This window comes from Corvus hawaiiensis, chromosome Z, assembly GCF_020740725.1.
Source record: "Corvus hawaiiensis isolate bCorHaw1 chromosome Z, bCorHaw1.pri.cur, whole genome shotgun sequence".
Lineage (NCBI taxonomy): Eukaryota > Metazoa > Chordata > Aves > Passeriformes > Corvidae > Corvus > Corvus hawaiiensis.
Window position 1 is genome coordinate 24,813,037 of NC_063255.1, and position 17,059 is coordinate 24,830,095.

The 17,059-nt window shown below is 43.7% G+C and overlaps 1 protein-coding gene across 1 annotated transcript; it reads right to left on the bottom strand.

Moving 5' to 3' along the window:
* Nucleotides 1-6,801: 6,801 nt before the first annotated feature.
* F2RL1 (F2R like trypsin receptor 1) lies at nt 6,802-13,086 on the bottom strand. Its single transcript, XM_048292827.1, has 2 exons — nt 12,909-13,086; nt 6,802-8,693 (listed from the first exon to the last, which is right to left on the bottom strand). The coding sequence occupies exons 1-2, from the start codon at nt 12,976-12,978 to the stop codon at nt 7,591-7,593; spliced, it is 1,173 nt and encodes a 390-aa protein (XP_048148784.1). The 5' UTR covers nt 12,979-13,086; the 3' UTR covers nt 6,802-7,590.
* Between the last annotated feature and the right edge of the window lie 3,973 nt (nt 13,087-17,059).

Genomic DNA, 17,059 nt, shown 5'->3' on the forward strand with positions numbered 1-17,059 from the left:
CTGTTGTAATTTGGTTAGCTAGGTCCCTTAGGTTTTGTAACTGTTTGTGAATAGAAACAGAATGATCGGATAAGTTCATACAGCATAATCCTTCAAAATCTTCACAGCCATGCCCATGTGCTAATAAAAGATAATCAATGTAAGTTTGGTGTCTATGGCTGGGAGTTGGAGAAATGTGATGATTATCATATGGCCAATATTTATTAAAAGTAACATTACCAAAACCTTCTGGGAAAGGCACTCAATAAGTTGAGAAAGGTTTGTCAGGGCTTTTGTTGGATAAACAGATGGTGTCAGAGCCTGCAGACTTGGCTAAAAGCAACTCAGACATTTGTCTTTGGTTGATTTACAGGTAAAGCTTCACTACAAAAACTAAAACATAAGAATAAAAGCAACATGCATCTACACAAATAATACTAAAACTCCATTCTTTTCTTGAGCCATTTCTGGCAGACAATCTTCTCTCAGTGGTTCTGCCTAGTTCACGTTTGGGTGACGGCTTCTCAGCTTCCACTCGCGGGGTCACTGGCTGGAGTGGAACCGACAGCGGGCTTTGATGTGTGGTACAGCTTCACGTTCTTTGCTGGAATCCACTTGGTTCCTTCACCTGTGGAGAGACATGCAAATCCCTTTCCCCACATTATAAGATCATATGGTCTTTCTATTTTTCCTGATTCTAGATTCTTAATTAAAACTGGGGGGTGCTCTTTCAGTTTTGCTTTTTTGTTGTTTAAGAAATGTCTGAAAATGAGGGGATCAGGCTCTTCTGCAGAGCTGTTCAAGAAATTATAAACATACAAGGCTTTATTCAACCTTCTTTGAGGTGTAGCCTGGGCTTTTCCCCCTTTCTGTTGACTTAAAATGCGTTTTAAAGTTTGATGTGTTCCTTTTAGGGTACTTTTTAGCAGTTGTTTAAGATACGGTGAGCAAATGCCACTGTATCTTACAGCCCTTTTTAGTTCTTTAATTTCGAGAGTGGGGATGGGAGCCCACGTTTTAGGACTGTCAGGCTGTTGGCTAGCTATCACAGGCTTAGCTAATAGACTAAGACTTTCATCTTTATAGATTTGGAGTCTTATTTCATGCCAATCTGTTAATTGAGAATAATCTGAGCACTTTGGAGGATTTTTTGATTCAGAAGGTAGCGCTGACAAACTCTTGGAACTCGTTTTCTCTTTCTGGGCTGCAAGATCCCCATCGCTCGCTGGCGGGACTCTGGGGCTCATTGCAAACAAATCTGGCTGCTTTTCAGGGTTTACTTGTGTTAGATTTAAAGCATCAGCGCCGGCAGAGGGGCTCTCCGTCTCCCCTGCCACTGGAGCTGCATCATTGCTCCCCGTTCCCTCCCTGCTCGCGGCTTGTGAGGCGAGGCTGCGCTGCACGGAGGGATACGGCGGGGTGGTGGAGGGTGTCGGTGTCGGGGGACCCCGGCGGGGGCGGCTGCGGCGCGGGGATGGGGCCCGGCGGGGGCGGTGATGGCACGGCAGAGCTCGGGAGTGGCGCAGCCGATCTCGGTGGTAGCAGGCGAGGAGGCGGTGGGGCCGCGGGGGACTGGCTCCGTGACTCCAGCACAGCCGATTGAGGCGGCGGTGGGCGAGGAGGCGGTGGGGCCGCGGGGGACTCGCTTCGTGACGCAGGCACGGCCGATTGAGGCAGCGGCGGGCGAGGGGGCGGGGCGGAGCTGCGCAGCGGTGGGGGGGGCGCGGTGAATAGTTCCATTAACGCTGCACAAGCCGGGATGAGTTCTGCGGTACTCTTGTCCCAGCGTGATATGGCATTAAATAATTTGATTCCCACTGAGTCCCAAAAGTCTCTGGTGTAGACTGCTGAACGGTCAGCATTTGGGAAATTAATCAGAGTCCATTCTAAGAGGTTTTTTAGCTCCTGTTTAGGTAATTGTCTTGAACCAGAGCTTAGTAAATGCTTAAGTTGCTTATAGAGATCTCTGTCATGGGCAGAGTGAGTTTGTCCCATTATTAGACCAGTATGATACTCACTTAGATGATGTCGCAGGAGCGGTGTCCTTAGTCAGAGGTCCGTCGTGGGGGGCTGGCCAGGCACTCCACTTGGCACTCAGGACGCTGCTTTTGGGTCCTTTCTCAGAGCTCTGGTTTTAGGCGTCGCTTGGCAACAGCTTTCTGTGCTCAGGACCTCACAGGTGGGTCCACACTGAGCTCCAATGCGGGCGGTGCTGAGCACTACTCGCCCGTGCTCGGGGCGCACGGCAGGGTCCCTCCGTAGAGCTCCGGTCGGCACTGCTTAGCAGCGTGTCCGTGCTCGAGGGGTGCCACGGCAAACTTCCTCAAAGAGCTCCAGGTAGCCGCTGCGCAGCAGTGGCCGCCTGTGCTCGAGGACTGCCAGGCAATTCCCTCCAAGAGCTCCAGGTAATCCCCGTGCTCGAGGGCTGCCTCGGCAGAATTATAGAGCTCCGGCTTTTACGATGCGCAGCAACGGTATGCCGTGCTCACGACACGTTCTAGGTGGCTATAACTGGTCTTTTAGTTACCGTCCATGGAGAAGTCTCCCACAGATGGAAAAAGCTGAACCGAGCCTTGAATCGCGTTGGGCGCCAGACTGCAGGTGCTTTGGTGTGGTTCGGCAATCACGTTGGGCGCCAGACTGGTGGGAGCTTTGGGGTGGGTCGGACGGTCGGGACGGACGGAGACGAGGGATCTCTGAAGTCAGATCTTGGAACATGCGGTTTATTGCAAAGGGCGTGGGTGCAGGGGCACTGCTTAGAGCTGCCAGACTCAGCTCGGAGCAGGCCCAGGAGAGCAAGAGAGTAAGCGGGTAAGTAAAGAGAGAGAGAGAACGAGAGAGGAATGAGAATGAAGAAGTAGTAGTGAGAGAGAGTGTAGTAAGAGTGTCTGAAGTCCTGGTTACAATACAATAAATCATCTTCTGCACTGAATATTCTAATTGTCACTAACCAATCTAATACAAGATACAAATCCTATAGCATTTACATACAGCCTATAAGAGTTCTTATATTACCATAGAGTGTTACATCTTAACTTCTAAAAACTACTCTTTGGACCCCTTCTGCTGAGCTAGTAGGGTCTGCTCTGACCCTTGGACCTGCCTGCAAGCAGAGGGTATTGTTCAATCAAGAGGGGATTACCTTCAGTCGGCCATACCATTGTTTTCCAGTTGTTCAGTAACTAAGACTTGGTAATTCAAAGGTGGCTTTCATTTCGATGTCGCTTATAGTTTTCATATTCCTAAAATCTTTTGTCAGGCAATCATATTTATAAGGCTTTCCTGTTTCATCTTCCCCAACAGGCCCAGCTGATATTCATTGAGGAGTTATGAAAAAACTAAGACAAAATAGGTGAATTATTAACAGAAGTGTGTCATCTCTTGCCAAAATTATACCTGAATACTGGGAGCTAATGCTGTAATCAATAAAAGGTTCTGACATGTCGAGGGAAACATCGTTCCATAAGCTCAAAATGTGTACTGAGCAGTTAGTGAAGAGTCTAAGAAGGGACACTGTGGAACTTCTTGACCTTTCTGATAAAAGTCACCAGTGTTTTTGTAATGAGAATTTTGGACTCAAAAACTTTGTGGAGTTCTTGGAAGAGGCCAAACACAAATGGAGATAAAGGTGATCCAGTCTACATGGATTTCCAAAAGATTTTTGGCAAAATTTCTGGTCAAAGACTTTCAAATAAACTAGGCAGCTGTGGAATAAGAGGGAGGGTTGTTTAAGAATAACTGATTACAAGGAAAGAAACACATGGTAGCAGAGTAACAGTCTGTCTTCACTAAGCCAGTAACTCACCAGTGTGGTGCCAGACCCGTACTGTTCTGCACATTTATAAACGGTCTGAAGAAGATAGAACACTGAGGAACAAAAGTTCGCTGGTAACATTCTAACTTGGCATACAGAACTATGGCTTGTAAAATGACTGTAACCAATCAGGAGAGAGCTGTAGTTACAGGCAGCTTGCATGAAAACATTGGCTCAGTGCTAAGGAGCAGGAGAAAAAAATAAAGCAAACACTGAATATTAGGGGCTATTGGGGAAGCAACACAGAGCAAAACAGAAGTCATCACTGTACCATCCACAGCTCCAATACTATGTATTGTTTGGAGACTGTGCATGGAAATGGGAAGGTCTCAGAGAAAGGAAACAAGCTATTGCTGAGAGTGGCTGACCTGGAAGGAATTGGCTACACCACCTCAATATGTAAAGTACCTAAAAGAGAATATGATACTGGCCTACAAAACTTCAAGTGGATGGACAAGACAGTTAGGGACTCATTCATATTTTCTTCTCCTTTAGGAACGAGGGGCCACCCAATGAAGACTGTGGGTCATGATTCAAGGTGAATAAAGTGAGGTTGACAACATGACACTCAAATTAGGCCAGCCAAATTAGACTTAAGGAAATTCTCATGCTGAAAGTAGCAGGATGTTGAGACAGTAAGATGGGGGATGTGATACTTGGCTGTGCTGGTTTTACTCCTACCTGGGTATCTGCCTCTAACTCCTTTCTGTTGCTGTTACACATGTTCTTAGTCACAGATAGTCCTTCTTGGCAGCAGCTTTCCTCACAGCTGGCAAGGAGCTTAGCTCCCCCAGCCTTTGTCTCTTTTGTTTTCTGAGCTTCAGAGCACGTTTCAACTATGCTCCATAGTGCAGCACTCAAGTGGTGCTGGCCACATCTTCAGTGCATCTGGTATGACAGCCAGGTGCCTTGTGCAGCAGTCCTGCTGTTTTCTTGACATGTCTCTTGATGCCCTGCTGTCTTGTTGACCTCCAGAGGCACAGGTGAGATTACTCTGGCAGAGCTGGATCAACCCTGAGCCTGAGTGAGCAGAGCCATTCCTATGGTCATGGGTGGAGGCTTGCTCCCTGCTGCTTGGGAGGTTAGGCAGAAGCTTTGCAGCTACTGTGCTTCAACTTGCTTTGCAGTTGCACAGCAGATGCCTGTTGGTGGTGAGACAATCTGAGCCTCTCCCTTGTGCTGAACCAAGAGCTCATCCAGCAAAACAAGCAAATGCTGTTCCAAGTCAAAAGTAAACTTTCCCCCATCCTCCTGGTTTAACTTTAACCCAGAACTGATCCAATCCACCCCAAGGTCACACTTGCTTGTGACAGTATGAGGAAACAGCATGATCACGCAACTGGGTTAGGGGAAAGACTAATCTACTTCTCAGCTGCAGCATAAGCTTGAGCTGCTTGTGAAAGCTTGACATCTTGCACATAAAATACACTGATTTTCAACTGCTCGATGCTTTCCTGAATGTTGCACTGATTATTTTTTTCACATCTAAACTTTTAATCAGCAATAGGTAGGGAGAGTTTTTTGTTTCCCTTAGTGCTTGAATTGCAGAGCTGGCACTGACCAGGAATATATTTATTATAAACTGAAGACAATCAGCTTTACACCAGCCGACCCAGCCTCCTCCTCTCCACCTCCCAAAAAAAGGGTTTAAGTAACCGGCTCCACACTACTAGGCTACATATTCTTACCCCATTACTACATGGCTGCACAGGCAAGCAATTGTCAGTTCAAGGAACTGATTCAAATTGACTGAACAACTAGCCTAGTCTGCCTGCTCTGTGAATTGGAGCAAACTAATTCATGCTAAATTCAGGATAAGGATTTGCAATGCAGCTTCACAGGCAGAAACCTTCATTTAAATGACTGTGGGCTCCTTGAATGTTATTCTCCAAAATCTGTCACACATCATACAGCCTAATTTTAAAAGAAATCATTCTATTTATTAAAATTTCTTTCTCAAAAACCTTTCCACATACTGCGGTACCATCTAATTCTTACTCATGTCATTGGCAGACCTCCACTGTTGCTGCAGGTAAGAAAGATCCTTCACTGCAGCCTGCTTTGCCTGCAGATGAAAGCTAGAGGGGAGAAATGGTCAAGAGGATCAGCATTTTCCTTCACATGAGCTGCAACAGAGTTGTCTGATTGTTTGACAGGAATGACAGGAAAGAAACAACAAAGAGAGTATAGATATACAAACTGTGCTTGGTGCACTTCTTATTAAATAATGACCCCCAAAAGACCAGCTATATTAAGCATGTCATGTTTTAGACATTTAACAGTCATCTGTGAATCATGAGCAATATCTTTGTGGTATTATACAGACACACAGGCAATTTATCATCTTTACCACACACAACCTGTAACCCTTGGACTCCTGAAAGAGCCCAGGTAGGTCTGTAAGTACATGAACTGGATGCCCTCTCTTCATATTACTCACTACTGTGTATGGACCAAGAAGCATACTGGGCTGCTTAGCAAGATAAAGGACACACAGACTAAGGGAGGAGTTCAGACAGCCTTTTGTGAAGATAGTGTAACTCTCCTCATCCCAAATAGTTCCAGTGAACCATGGCATCTTATGTACAGCTGTTTTCCAGTAAGCATGCTAACACTTTCAGTTCAGTAATAAATATGCAATTATTTCCCTGCATTTTTCAGGAAACAGGAAGAGAGAACTTTATGTCCAAGAAGCATTTGTATTCCATGCCATCTACAGCTGTAAACTCTGCTCCTTAATGAGACATATGTTAATAAACATTGCTAATTTAGCTTGGTCCTCTGAAATACTATCACAAAACATCCTACTTTCATTGCTCTCTAAAGAAACATGTCATTAGGTAAATTTTACTTTATCCATTTAGACATTACAGCTACAGTTGTCACGCTTATAATTAACAGTTAGGAATAATATCTTTTGTACATGAAGCCAGGCAAGCTGAACTAGTCAAGTTGAATTACTTTTGAAGTGCATGTAAAAGAATAAAAGAAAGCACCCAACTCAAATGTGTTATTAAAAAAAAAAATCTTATTTAGATGTCTTAAAAAATACAAGGCATATTATATAAAATCAAATAGCTATCCATCGAAACTTTGTTGTATATCCCCATATAAGATCATGTACTGGCAAGTGTTAGGTAACAGTGGATAATCTCAACTAACATTTTATCCCAGTGCTAGCTGATACAAGATCAGCTTGTCAACTCAAATAGGATAACATTATATGCTTTTGTCATGTTAGTATTTACAGCACAGTACCTTGGAAAACAATACATAAATCATACTATACCAAAGATAGTAAGCAGTCTAATCCAAGACGGTGAAATGGATTCTCTTCTTCTCTCTATAGCTTCAAATGATGTTCAGTGTAAGCAGGTACACAGAGCAAGGTCCTACACACAATCTGTTCAGATGCTTAATACATTACAGTTACAGTTAAATAGAACAGATTTATCTGTTAATTAAATATACTAACAACACCAGACAATATTCCAGAGACAATATTCCAGAGAGTTGCTTTTTAGCAACTTTTACATTCAACAAGAATGTCTTCAGCCACAACTCACTTTTAGGTCAGCAACATTTTTGCACAGCATCTGAAATGTCTTTATTTTCCCCCCAGTCTAGTAGGAATATTTATCTGCTTATGATTTCTACACAAAATAAGCAGCTGTCAGTTCCAAATTCCAGGCTTTAATGTAATTAAAATGCAGAGATGTTTCTTCAGACTCTCTTGTACAAAGTAAGTCTATTGTCACTCACATCCTTTCATCAATAATAATAAAAGTTCACTTTTCTCAGTAGGTTGATTTAGTGGTCCTACTTGAGTTTGAAGAATAAGAATTTGATTTCTTGGGGTATCTGCTTGATGAGAGAGACACTTGCATCCTCCGTGTAGTTCGCACACTTCGGCAAAGAAGAGCATATTTCAGGTTGTCTCTGAAGTCTTTTGAAATATAATAATAGATGAATGGATCAATACAACTATTCAAAGTGGAAAGACAGAGCGCTGTTATGTACCACACATACAGATGACTCTGGCTGTAGGCTTTGAGGAGCAAATAGTGCACAATAATCAGCACATTGCTAGGTGTAAAACAGATGAGATACATGGACAGGACAACAACAATGAGTTTGATTGCTCTTTTTCTTTTCTTCCCAGTGCTTACATCTACGATGGAAGCACTCAGGGTCTTAATCATTAGTATGTATGCGACAGCAGTGATGATAGCTGGGATTAAAAAGAGTCCAATTGCAAGTGAGAGGAAATAATTGAACATATCATGAGCCAAAACATTTTCAGGCAACACATCATGGCAGGTTGTGATGTTAAGATTTGAAATATATGTTGTCTGATTAACAAGATACAATGGAATGGTGCCCAACAAAATCAGTATCCAGATAGCAATGGAGATGCCCAAAGCAATTTCTGATTTCTTTTTGGAATGCACTATGGGGTTCACTACAACCCAATACCGTTGTACACTGAGACATGTCATAAAGAGGATGGAACAGTACATATTTCCATAGAAAAATCCAACAAGTACTTTGCAGACACCTTCACCAAATAGCCAGTTATTACCATTTAGATGGTATGAAATCTTCAGTGGGAACCAGACAACAAAAAGAAGATCTGCCAATGCCAAGTTAACCATATAAATCACAGCTGGATGTTTCTTCTTTGTTCGGAAAAAAAAGACCCAGAGGGCCATGGCATTACTTGGCAAACCAATTATAAACACAAAGATATAAACAATGGGAAGGAAAACCGTAGTCAGCTTTCCTGTGAGGACTTCTGCTGCAAATTCATCCACCTTGTATAACTCTTCAGAATTATTTGTATTTGGAACTTTCTGGCCAATGAAACTTCTTCCTCCTTGTTTGCGGGATCTATTATTCGCTAAAATTAAAAAACCAAAAAAACAAAAAAAAGTTGTTGTTGTTGTTGAAGTACAGACTTTTTGCCCTTTTAAAAAATAAATTAGATACATCAATTTACTCTGAACATTTGCGAACAGCCTTATCAACAGAAAAATTAAGACTGATGTTCAAACACTTGACAATTTCTCTTTTATTTGTTTTAAATCTATTATCCAAAAGACAATCTTTATCCCTATTCAAGGATTCTACCAGCAACCAAAACACTTTTCCATGTCATCAGTGATAATAAAAATGCCTTGTTAAAATGGGCTGACAGGCTCTCCTACCACCTGAACAGTTACAGTAGAAACTGCTTGAAGTACCCCAGGGCACCATTAGCTTTTCACACAGCAGTGCCAGATTACCTGAGTGCTGGGACTTACAGAACTTCACAGCAGGCTAATGTAACTGCAGTAGAAGCTTTGCCAGTTTAGATGGCTCAGAATCAGGGATGCAGTATAAAGAGCAGATATTACCTTCAGACTAGCTAAAACTGAAAGTCAGAATGCCATGTCCAAGGCCATGCAGAAGTGATCCCTAGGGCATGACACATTACAGTGTATCTGAACAGAAACTTGAAGATACTAGCTCTGTGCACAAAGATGCAATAGGGTCCATTGTCTGGAATCTCCTTCAGGAGAGACGCTCTCTGTGGTTTCTACGCAAAGTGTTGGTTGGTAGAGCTGACAGCTAAGGCTGCCTCATACACAATCAGCTGCCACAACAAGCTTTGCTCTGCCTCTTCAAATGCTATGGGAGCTTACAAACCAAATGGGAGAGCCAGGCACTCCTGACTGCTGAGTCCTGTAGGACAGACTTCAGCCCAGTTCGGAACCCCTGCATGCACAACACAGTCCTCCTCTGCTGACAGGCTAAACTGCACAGGCAGACAATGTCCTTGAATGTACACCATTCCAAAAAGTCAGTCACCTACAGACATCCAAGTCCATACAGCTGAACTGTACGGACATGTAAGTTGACTGGTTTTGGGAGAATTATTTCTAAACTCAGTTTCTATCAATATTTGTGGACTTGTTTAGCCACCCCCCCCCCCCCCCCAGCTGGAATATAAAATGAATCTTTTTGAGTACCTGAACAGTGAATAGCCATGAACAGTGTTGAAGCATGACCTGTTTGTTAATAAATAATTGATACAGTTCCAGAATGAAAAAATGCATACACCTTACATTTTAAAGAATTCTTACGTAAGAAATATGTAAAGACACAAGTATGAGTGTTTTCCCAGTATAGATTCCCCAAAGTAGCCCACTTCAGATAGCTGTTCCTTTCAAATTATAACTGCAAAAGTCTGATGTACAACATTGGACTCCTGTCTAGACTCTGCAACCTTCTGAAGAGGTATACAGAAATACATATATATTAATGCTTTTTAGAGTTTTGAATTAAGTTATCCTAGATCCACTTCAGCACTTAAAAATCTCCAGGCCCAGGCCCCCTTCACTGGAAAACTGAGGTGTAAGAAAACTTTTTGCTGGTACAACAATATGGACAAATCTTTGGAGTAGACTGCAAACAGTAGACTGAAGACAGAAGCTTAAATTATCCTAACAAAACAACCATTCTAAAGAAAATTAATTCAAATGCCAAATAGTCATTTTGGTCTATATGTGGTGTAATTACAACAAGGCAGAATTATACAAATTCTCCTTTCAGACATTCAAGCCCCATGATTACATCAGCAATACTGTTAAGGACTGCAAAGTTTAATTATAATGCAGCAATCCTGGTTCCCTAACCTGAGCTGTGAATAGGAGAAGCCATAAAACCAGCCTGAAGGACATAGCTTATAGATACCAGATACTGAAGCGATAATTAGGTAAGCAATGCTGATTTTCTCAGGCTACAGCTTAGCTGAGAAAGTTTCTGGAGATACTTGGAAGCAGACCCTATATTCTAAGTTGGTAGGAGTCCTAAGGATACAGTAAGAAAATGCACCGTACAGTGCTATGTTAAGCACCTGTCCATCAGAAAGTAGTTGATATTATCAAATTGCAGTCATACTATTTTTATTCCATTCCAAAGACTTAAAATATAGAGAACTAGAAGAGGAAATACTACCACTTTGTTCTTACTAATGTTTTGTGATCACATATAAAACAATGCTTTGTAATTGAAGTTCAGAGGGTAGGCAGAAAAAACAAAAACCTCACCAAAAAGTCCTAAACTGTTAGTGTGTGACATTACAGCAAGAGGTACACTAAAGTGAATGGACAGTACCTGAATCACAGACAAGACTTCGTATTGCAAGAGTGGCAGAACAGAGACAAAGGTTTGTTGTATTCTACTTTGTAACACACAGTGATTGCAGAGTCCAAGTCTTGTTTTTATGTAACTTTAATTCGAGCCTCAAAAGTTCTGACTACAGATACTGGGCAGCTTTTTTCAGTCCAACTAGCACCCTATAAATATAGGGAGACAGTGTCCTGTTTCCCTGCAGTTAACACTCCCTCACCGAGTAACCAATCCTTTGTTAGGTATGTGCATTTTCTACATCCTTTTCTTACTCTTCCACCACTTCCCGTTTTCCATAACAATCGAGCTCTTTTCCAAGACGAGTTTCACTCTGCTTGACTCACATACAGAGAATGCGGTTGACTTGCTAATCTGCCCACGGGAAAAGCGTATTCTCCGCCCACAAAGGACTGTTTCAATACCTTTGCCATTTGTCCAGAAGATATAACCCACTACATAACAAACACAGGATTATGCCTACCCTGCAGGCACAAAAGCGACAGCACCACGGAGTATCCAAAAATTAACTAGTTTACTCATGGTAGTAATACCCCCACAGGGCTAAATTTAAGATTATCCTGGTTTTTGGATCTGCAACCCAGATTCGACACAACGCCATAATGGCATCAGCCTGTCTGAAATCTGTCACAATAAACCTCCGGCTTAGTGAATCTCCTGTGGTTGGGATGGGATCACATTTTCAGCTCAGTTCAGCTCCCTACTCCAGGATATCAAGCACCCCGCTAAAACTTTTGTGCACATTACTTTTCCCTCTCTCCCTCGTCCCCGAGAATTCCAAATTCCTCACTTCGTCCAGGTCAGACAGTTAGGCTATTAAGTGGCAGTATAATTTCAGGAACTCTGCTCTGAATAACACAATTTGCAGGTACCTATATCTATCCCTTGAGAAAATATGACGTATACTTGGCTTCAAAACGTATATCCTATGCTTGGCTTCAATATTTACACAATCTTTACGCATATGATTTTATTAGGTAAATAAGCCCAGGATAAAATATAGAAGGACACAGCGCAAAGGTACGCAGATATGGCAGTGGGGTTTATTATAAAATGCGGCCAAAAATTAACATCATGCAGTGAAATATTAATATGAATGACTGCTTAGATTCTTTTTCCTCAAACAGCACTTTAGTTCAACAAGCAATAATATAGAATAACAATTTTAAAAGAATCCTAGCTTTTTAGAGCACAGAAAAAAAACCAAGAACATGGTCTTTAAAGTTTTTTCATGTTTGTCATAAGGGGGCGGGGAGGGGACTACAAGAAGGTTGGAGAAGGGCTTTTTACAAGGCCACTAAGTGACAGGACTAGAGAGAATGGTTTTGAATGAAAAGAGAGCAGATTTAGATTAGAGAGTAGGAAGAAACTCTTCATGTGAGAGTGGTAAGGCACTGGAAAAGGTTGCCCAGAGAAGCTGTGCATGCCCCATCCCTGGCAGTGCTCAAGGCCAGGCTAGACGGGTCTCTGAGCAACCTGGTCTAGTGGAAGTTGTCCCTGCCCGTGGCAGAGGGTGTTGGAACTAGATGGGCTTCACGGTCCCTTCCAAGCCACACCATTCCACGGTTCTCTACAAGGCGGGTGAAGCCAAAAAGCCCCGCGCGCCTCACAAGCCCTGAGGGAGCTGCTCGCCCCGCCCGGCTGCTCGCCCGTGGAGCGCTTTCCCTCCCCGCCGGGGATCCCTGCCAGCGGATCCCGGCAGCCACTCTGCCACCCGCACGAGTTATCCGACCCGTTCGAATCCGCGGAACCCCGCCCCGTCCGCTCCGGGCTCCCCGCATCGCAGCCAGGCCAGACACCTGCCCCGCCGAGGGCCCCGTCGTGCCCCTGCCCGCGGCTGAGGAGCGGACGAGCCCGCCGGGGGTGCCGCGCTGGCCGCCCCGCTGACCCCAGCCGAGCTGCCCGCTCACGCCGCTCCGCTCACCTCCAGCGGCGGCAGCTCCCAGCAGCGCACAGAACAGCAGCAGCAGGCACAACCCACGACGCACAGCCATCCTCTCACCGCGCTCCAGCCGCCACCACTCCGCCCGCACTCTCGACAAGTTTCACCTGATACCTGAGCGGGGCGGGGCGAAGGGCGCGGCCGGGCCCAGCACCAGCCCCGTGGCGGGCGGGCCCAGGCCGCGCCCCTCCCTCACGGAACAGGGCGGTGGCGGTGTCCCCGGAATGGCTGGGGTTGGGCGGCACGGGGTCCGTTCTGCTCGGCGCAAAATGGCAGGTCAGCCGCAGACCCCGCGGGCTGCTGGTCGGCCTCAGGCCGCGCCTGGCGACCGCTCGGCCGGTGAGGGGCGGAGCGGCTCCCGGGGGTCCCGGCTCTTACCCCGCTCACGCTGCGCCCACGGCCGCCCGTCCCCGAGCCCTGCCCGCGGCTGCTGCGCTGTTAACGGCCCCGGGCTGCCCAGTACAGCCGAGCTGCGCGGCTGGAGCGGCCACCGCTGCAGTAGCCACGGTCCGTCCCGAGCTGCTGCTGCAGCTCAGCAAAATTGTTCTGGATCACACCGGCAGGGCCCAGGAGCGTTTAGTGGGGGTCTGTTACATCAGCTGCCTTGTAACATACTGCGTTGTGCGTTCCAGGTTTCTAACTCTTCTGTGTCAGAATCGTGGAATATTAGAACAGGTCAGGTCGGGAGAGGCCACAGAAGGTCATCTGGTCCAATCTGCCTGCCCAAGCAGGGTCCTCTGGAGTGCATTAGTCAGGATTTTTGTCCTGTCTCGTGCTTTTGAATACCTCTGGAGAAGAAGATTCCACATCTTCTCTGGTCAATCTGTTCAGTGCTCTGTCACCCTCACAGAAGAGAAGTTCTTGCTCATGTTCAGGTGGAACTTCCTGTGCATCAGTTTCTCCCTGTTACCCTATTGCTTGGTGCGACTGAGAGGAGCCTGGTCCCTCTTCTTGACATCCTCCCTTCAGATACTTAAAGACATTGATGGGGTCCAGTCTGTCAAGGTCCTGAAGGGCTGCACAATCGGCCACACTTCCCAGCTTTATGTTGTCAGCAAACTCTCTGAGGAGGCATCTGGCCCTTCATCCAAGTCATGGATGAGCAAGTCAAACAGCACTGGGCCCAGATAGGTCATATATAGGTTACATTTCTCATATGACAGATGGGCAGGAAAATGTGTAATTGCTGCTTAACCCAGACACATTTATGGTACTGTACTGGCATGACCAAGTAAGAAAGGGTCAGTAAGGGATGTTTTCACTTGGCAGCCTCACTTAAGCTTAGACTACACCAACTTCCCTTTGGTTTTGCAAGTAGGGATTTCAAGAAAAAAATTAAGCAGAACACAATGTTATAAGTGTTTTCTATTTATGCACACAAATACAAATGTAGAAGGATTTCAGTATCATCAAATCAAGCACACTGCTTACCAGATTCCAAAATAAAAACCACGTTTTCAACCTTGGTTCACACCTCCAGACAGTAATGCTCTCTCTGCCTTAGTCTGCAAAAAGCTCAGTGTTCAAATAGTGATAGAATTGCTTTTTTTCTTTTCCTTTTTTTGAATGAGCATGATATGAATATACTGTTTTACATTTTTCTGAAAGATAAAAATTGCCTTTTTTTTTTTTTTTTTTTGAGGGCTTTCTGTGATGGTCATGAAATACAGATAGGAGTAGATGTCTGGGAGTACAGAGAGATGATAAATGCACTAGGAAGTTTTGGGCATCTGAGTTGACATCAAGGGCCTCCTGTTTTTGCGTCTTTTTTATAGTTACTGCATACTTAAAGCACAGTTCCTGTTTGTCATCCACACAAGTCAGTTTACAGATTTGTCATCTAAGTCGCAGCCTTCTTGCTAAACACTAGGAAAGTCATAGCCCATCCCTCCAGACTCCCTCCCTCTCTGTCTCACTTTCAGTGCTGTTTTATTTACTTTACCATTATAAACTGCTTCATAGGTATTTAATATCCTGCTTTTAATCACTTTGTCCAGTGATCTGTAGTCTTTTCATTTGGCTTTTTATTTAACCTCCCTTCGCTAGTCTCCAGAGTTTTTCCTCTCAGATCTCTATTATTAAGGAGTTGTCAGTCTTTCTCTCATCCAATTCTGCTGTAGCCGGTGCTCTCCTGCCAGTGCCCAGTCATAGTTTTCCTTCTTGGTTCTCTCTTGATTTATTCCATCCAGTCCATCTTTTTGTCCCCTTTACATTCAAAGCAGACAACTCCTTCTTTCTTTTGCCTGGATCCAGCAACAGTGGAAGGGGTTGAGAACACATGGGAAAAGTATTCATTACTGTTGCTAAGCAAAATCAGCTCCAGGCTGTCCCATGACAGACCAGAGCTGCAACTGGAGAATCTGTGCTGGTGTATAGAGGCACGTGTCACTGCAAGTGCCTCTTCTGGAAATGCAGCTCTGGACTTTGCTCCAGGTGAGTGTAAGGAAACTATGCCAACATAGATTTGTAATTTGTCTAGTTTCTCATAGAAGTGTCAGAAACATGTAAGTGATGTGAAGATAATCTCCCTTAAAAATCTTACATTAATATAAAATCATTAGATTTCCAATTAAAAATGGAGCTTGTAAGAGGGAATGCCAGGTGATTTTAACATCAGAGAACTCTATCAACCTATCTTATAAGAGAGACGTTATTGCTCCCTTATGTAGAGGGGGCTTTTGAGAAATGTGGGGAGAAACATTTTACCTGTAGTGATAGGACAAGGGCTAATGTTTTTAGATAAAAAGAAGGTAGATTTAGATAAGAGATAAGGAAAGAGATTCTTTACTGTGAAAGTGGTGGGATGGCAGAATAGGTTTCCAAGAGACGGATGTGGATGGGACATTTCTGGAAGAGTTCAAGGCCAGGTTGAATGGGGCTTTGAGCAACCTGGTCTTATAAAAGGTGTCCCTGCCCATGGAATGGAATTGTACTAGATGATTATTAAAGGTCTCTTCCAACACAAATTACTCTATGATTGTATAGCAAACCAATGGTCTTTGGCACTTGAAAGCAGTTCCTGGTGCTTCATCTGTGCCAGACAGGCTTTTGTTCTGATTTTGTTCTATTTAATTTATTGCGATATTGGAGTTCCTAGTTTACACTTTCAGAAGGGATAGTATTTGTTAGGAAGATTCCCCGCTTCTAATCTATAAATTAGTTCTTCCTTATGACTTAAGATATGTTTAATAGAAGCTAGAAATGGTCTTACCCCTGTTCAAATCACTAGGACTTCTCAGAAGTGCAGCATCAAAACTTGCTGATTTTAGATGCTTTTATTGAAGACATCTGATTTGTCAAACTTATTTGCAGTTTGAGCTTGTCATTTGTCAAACAGTTTGGAAAGAAAATTAGCAATTTTTACATGAACACAAAGCAACTGTGTTCTTGTTCACACTTGTTTTTCATTGGATAATAATTGAGATAAATATAACTCCCACAGGAAGAGTAAGTACGTGACTGTAGAGGCTTATGAAACCTTGATTCTCAATTACAAATTGATAATTTCTTGGGTTTTCTGCTATACATTTTTTTTTTCCATTACAAATATGTATATATATGTCAGTGTACATATATATGTAATACATACATATGCATATATATAAAATATATATATATATACACTCCTATGTTATCTTATAATGAGTAGGGAAGAATTGTCTTTAATACAGTAGCTTGAAGGGAGCTTTGACCTTGCACATCATGGCTTATCAAAGCATACCCAAAACTGATGACAGGTAAGTAAACAACAGCTCATAATTCCCTGTTTTATCAATGTTTGTTTGGAGCGTGTTGTCATGAGAGTCTCGTGCACCTTGGGACAAAGGCCATCACTGGAAGTGTACCCTCCCTTGCACTTTGAGTAGCTGGTGAGTGTGGTTTTAATGCAGTTTAGCGCAGGGGCTCCAAAGGGGACCTTCTGGCATATACTCCTTGGGTCTTGAGTCATTTTAAGAGCATGGTGGTGTCATGTAATCATGAAGATGTGTGACTGTCAAAGATACTTGTTACCCCTTTACTAATTAAGAAATGAATGTGGATTCATTGCAAGGCACTTGTCAGTACTTGTGAAGTTTGTGCTAGAATAAATGGGTGGGAACATTTTTATTATGTAGAGTTTGTTTTGTGTACTT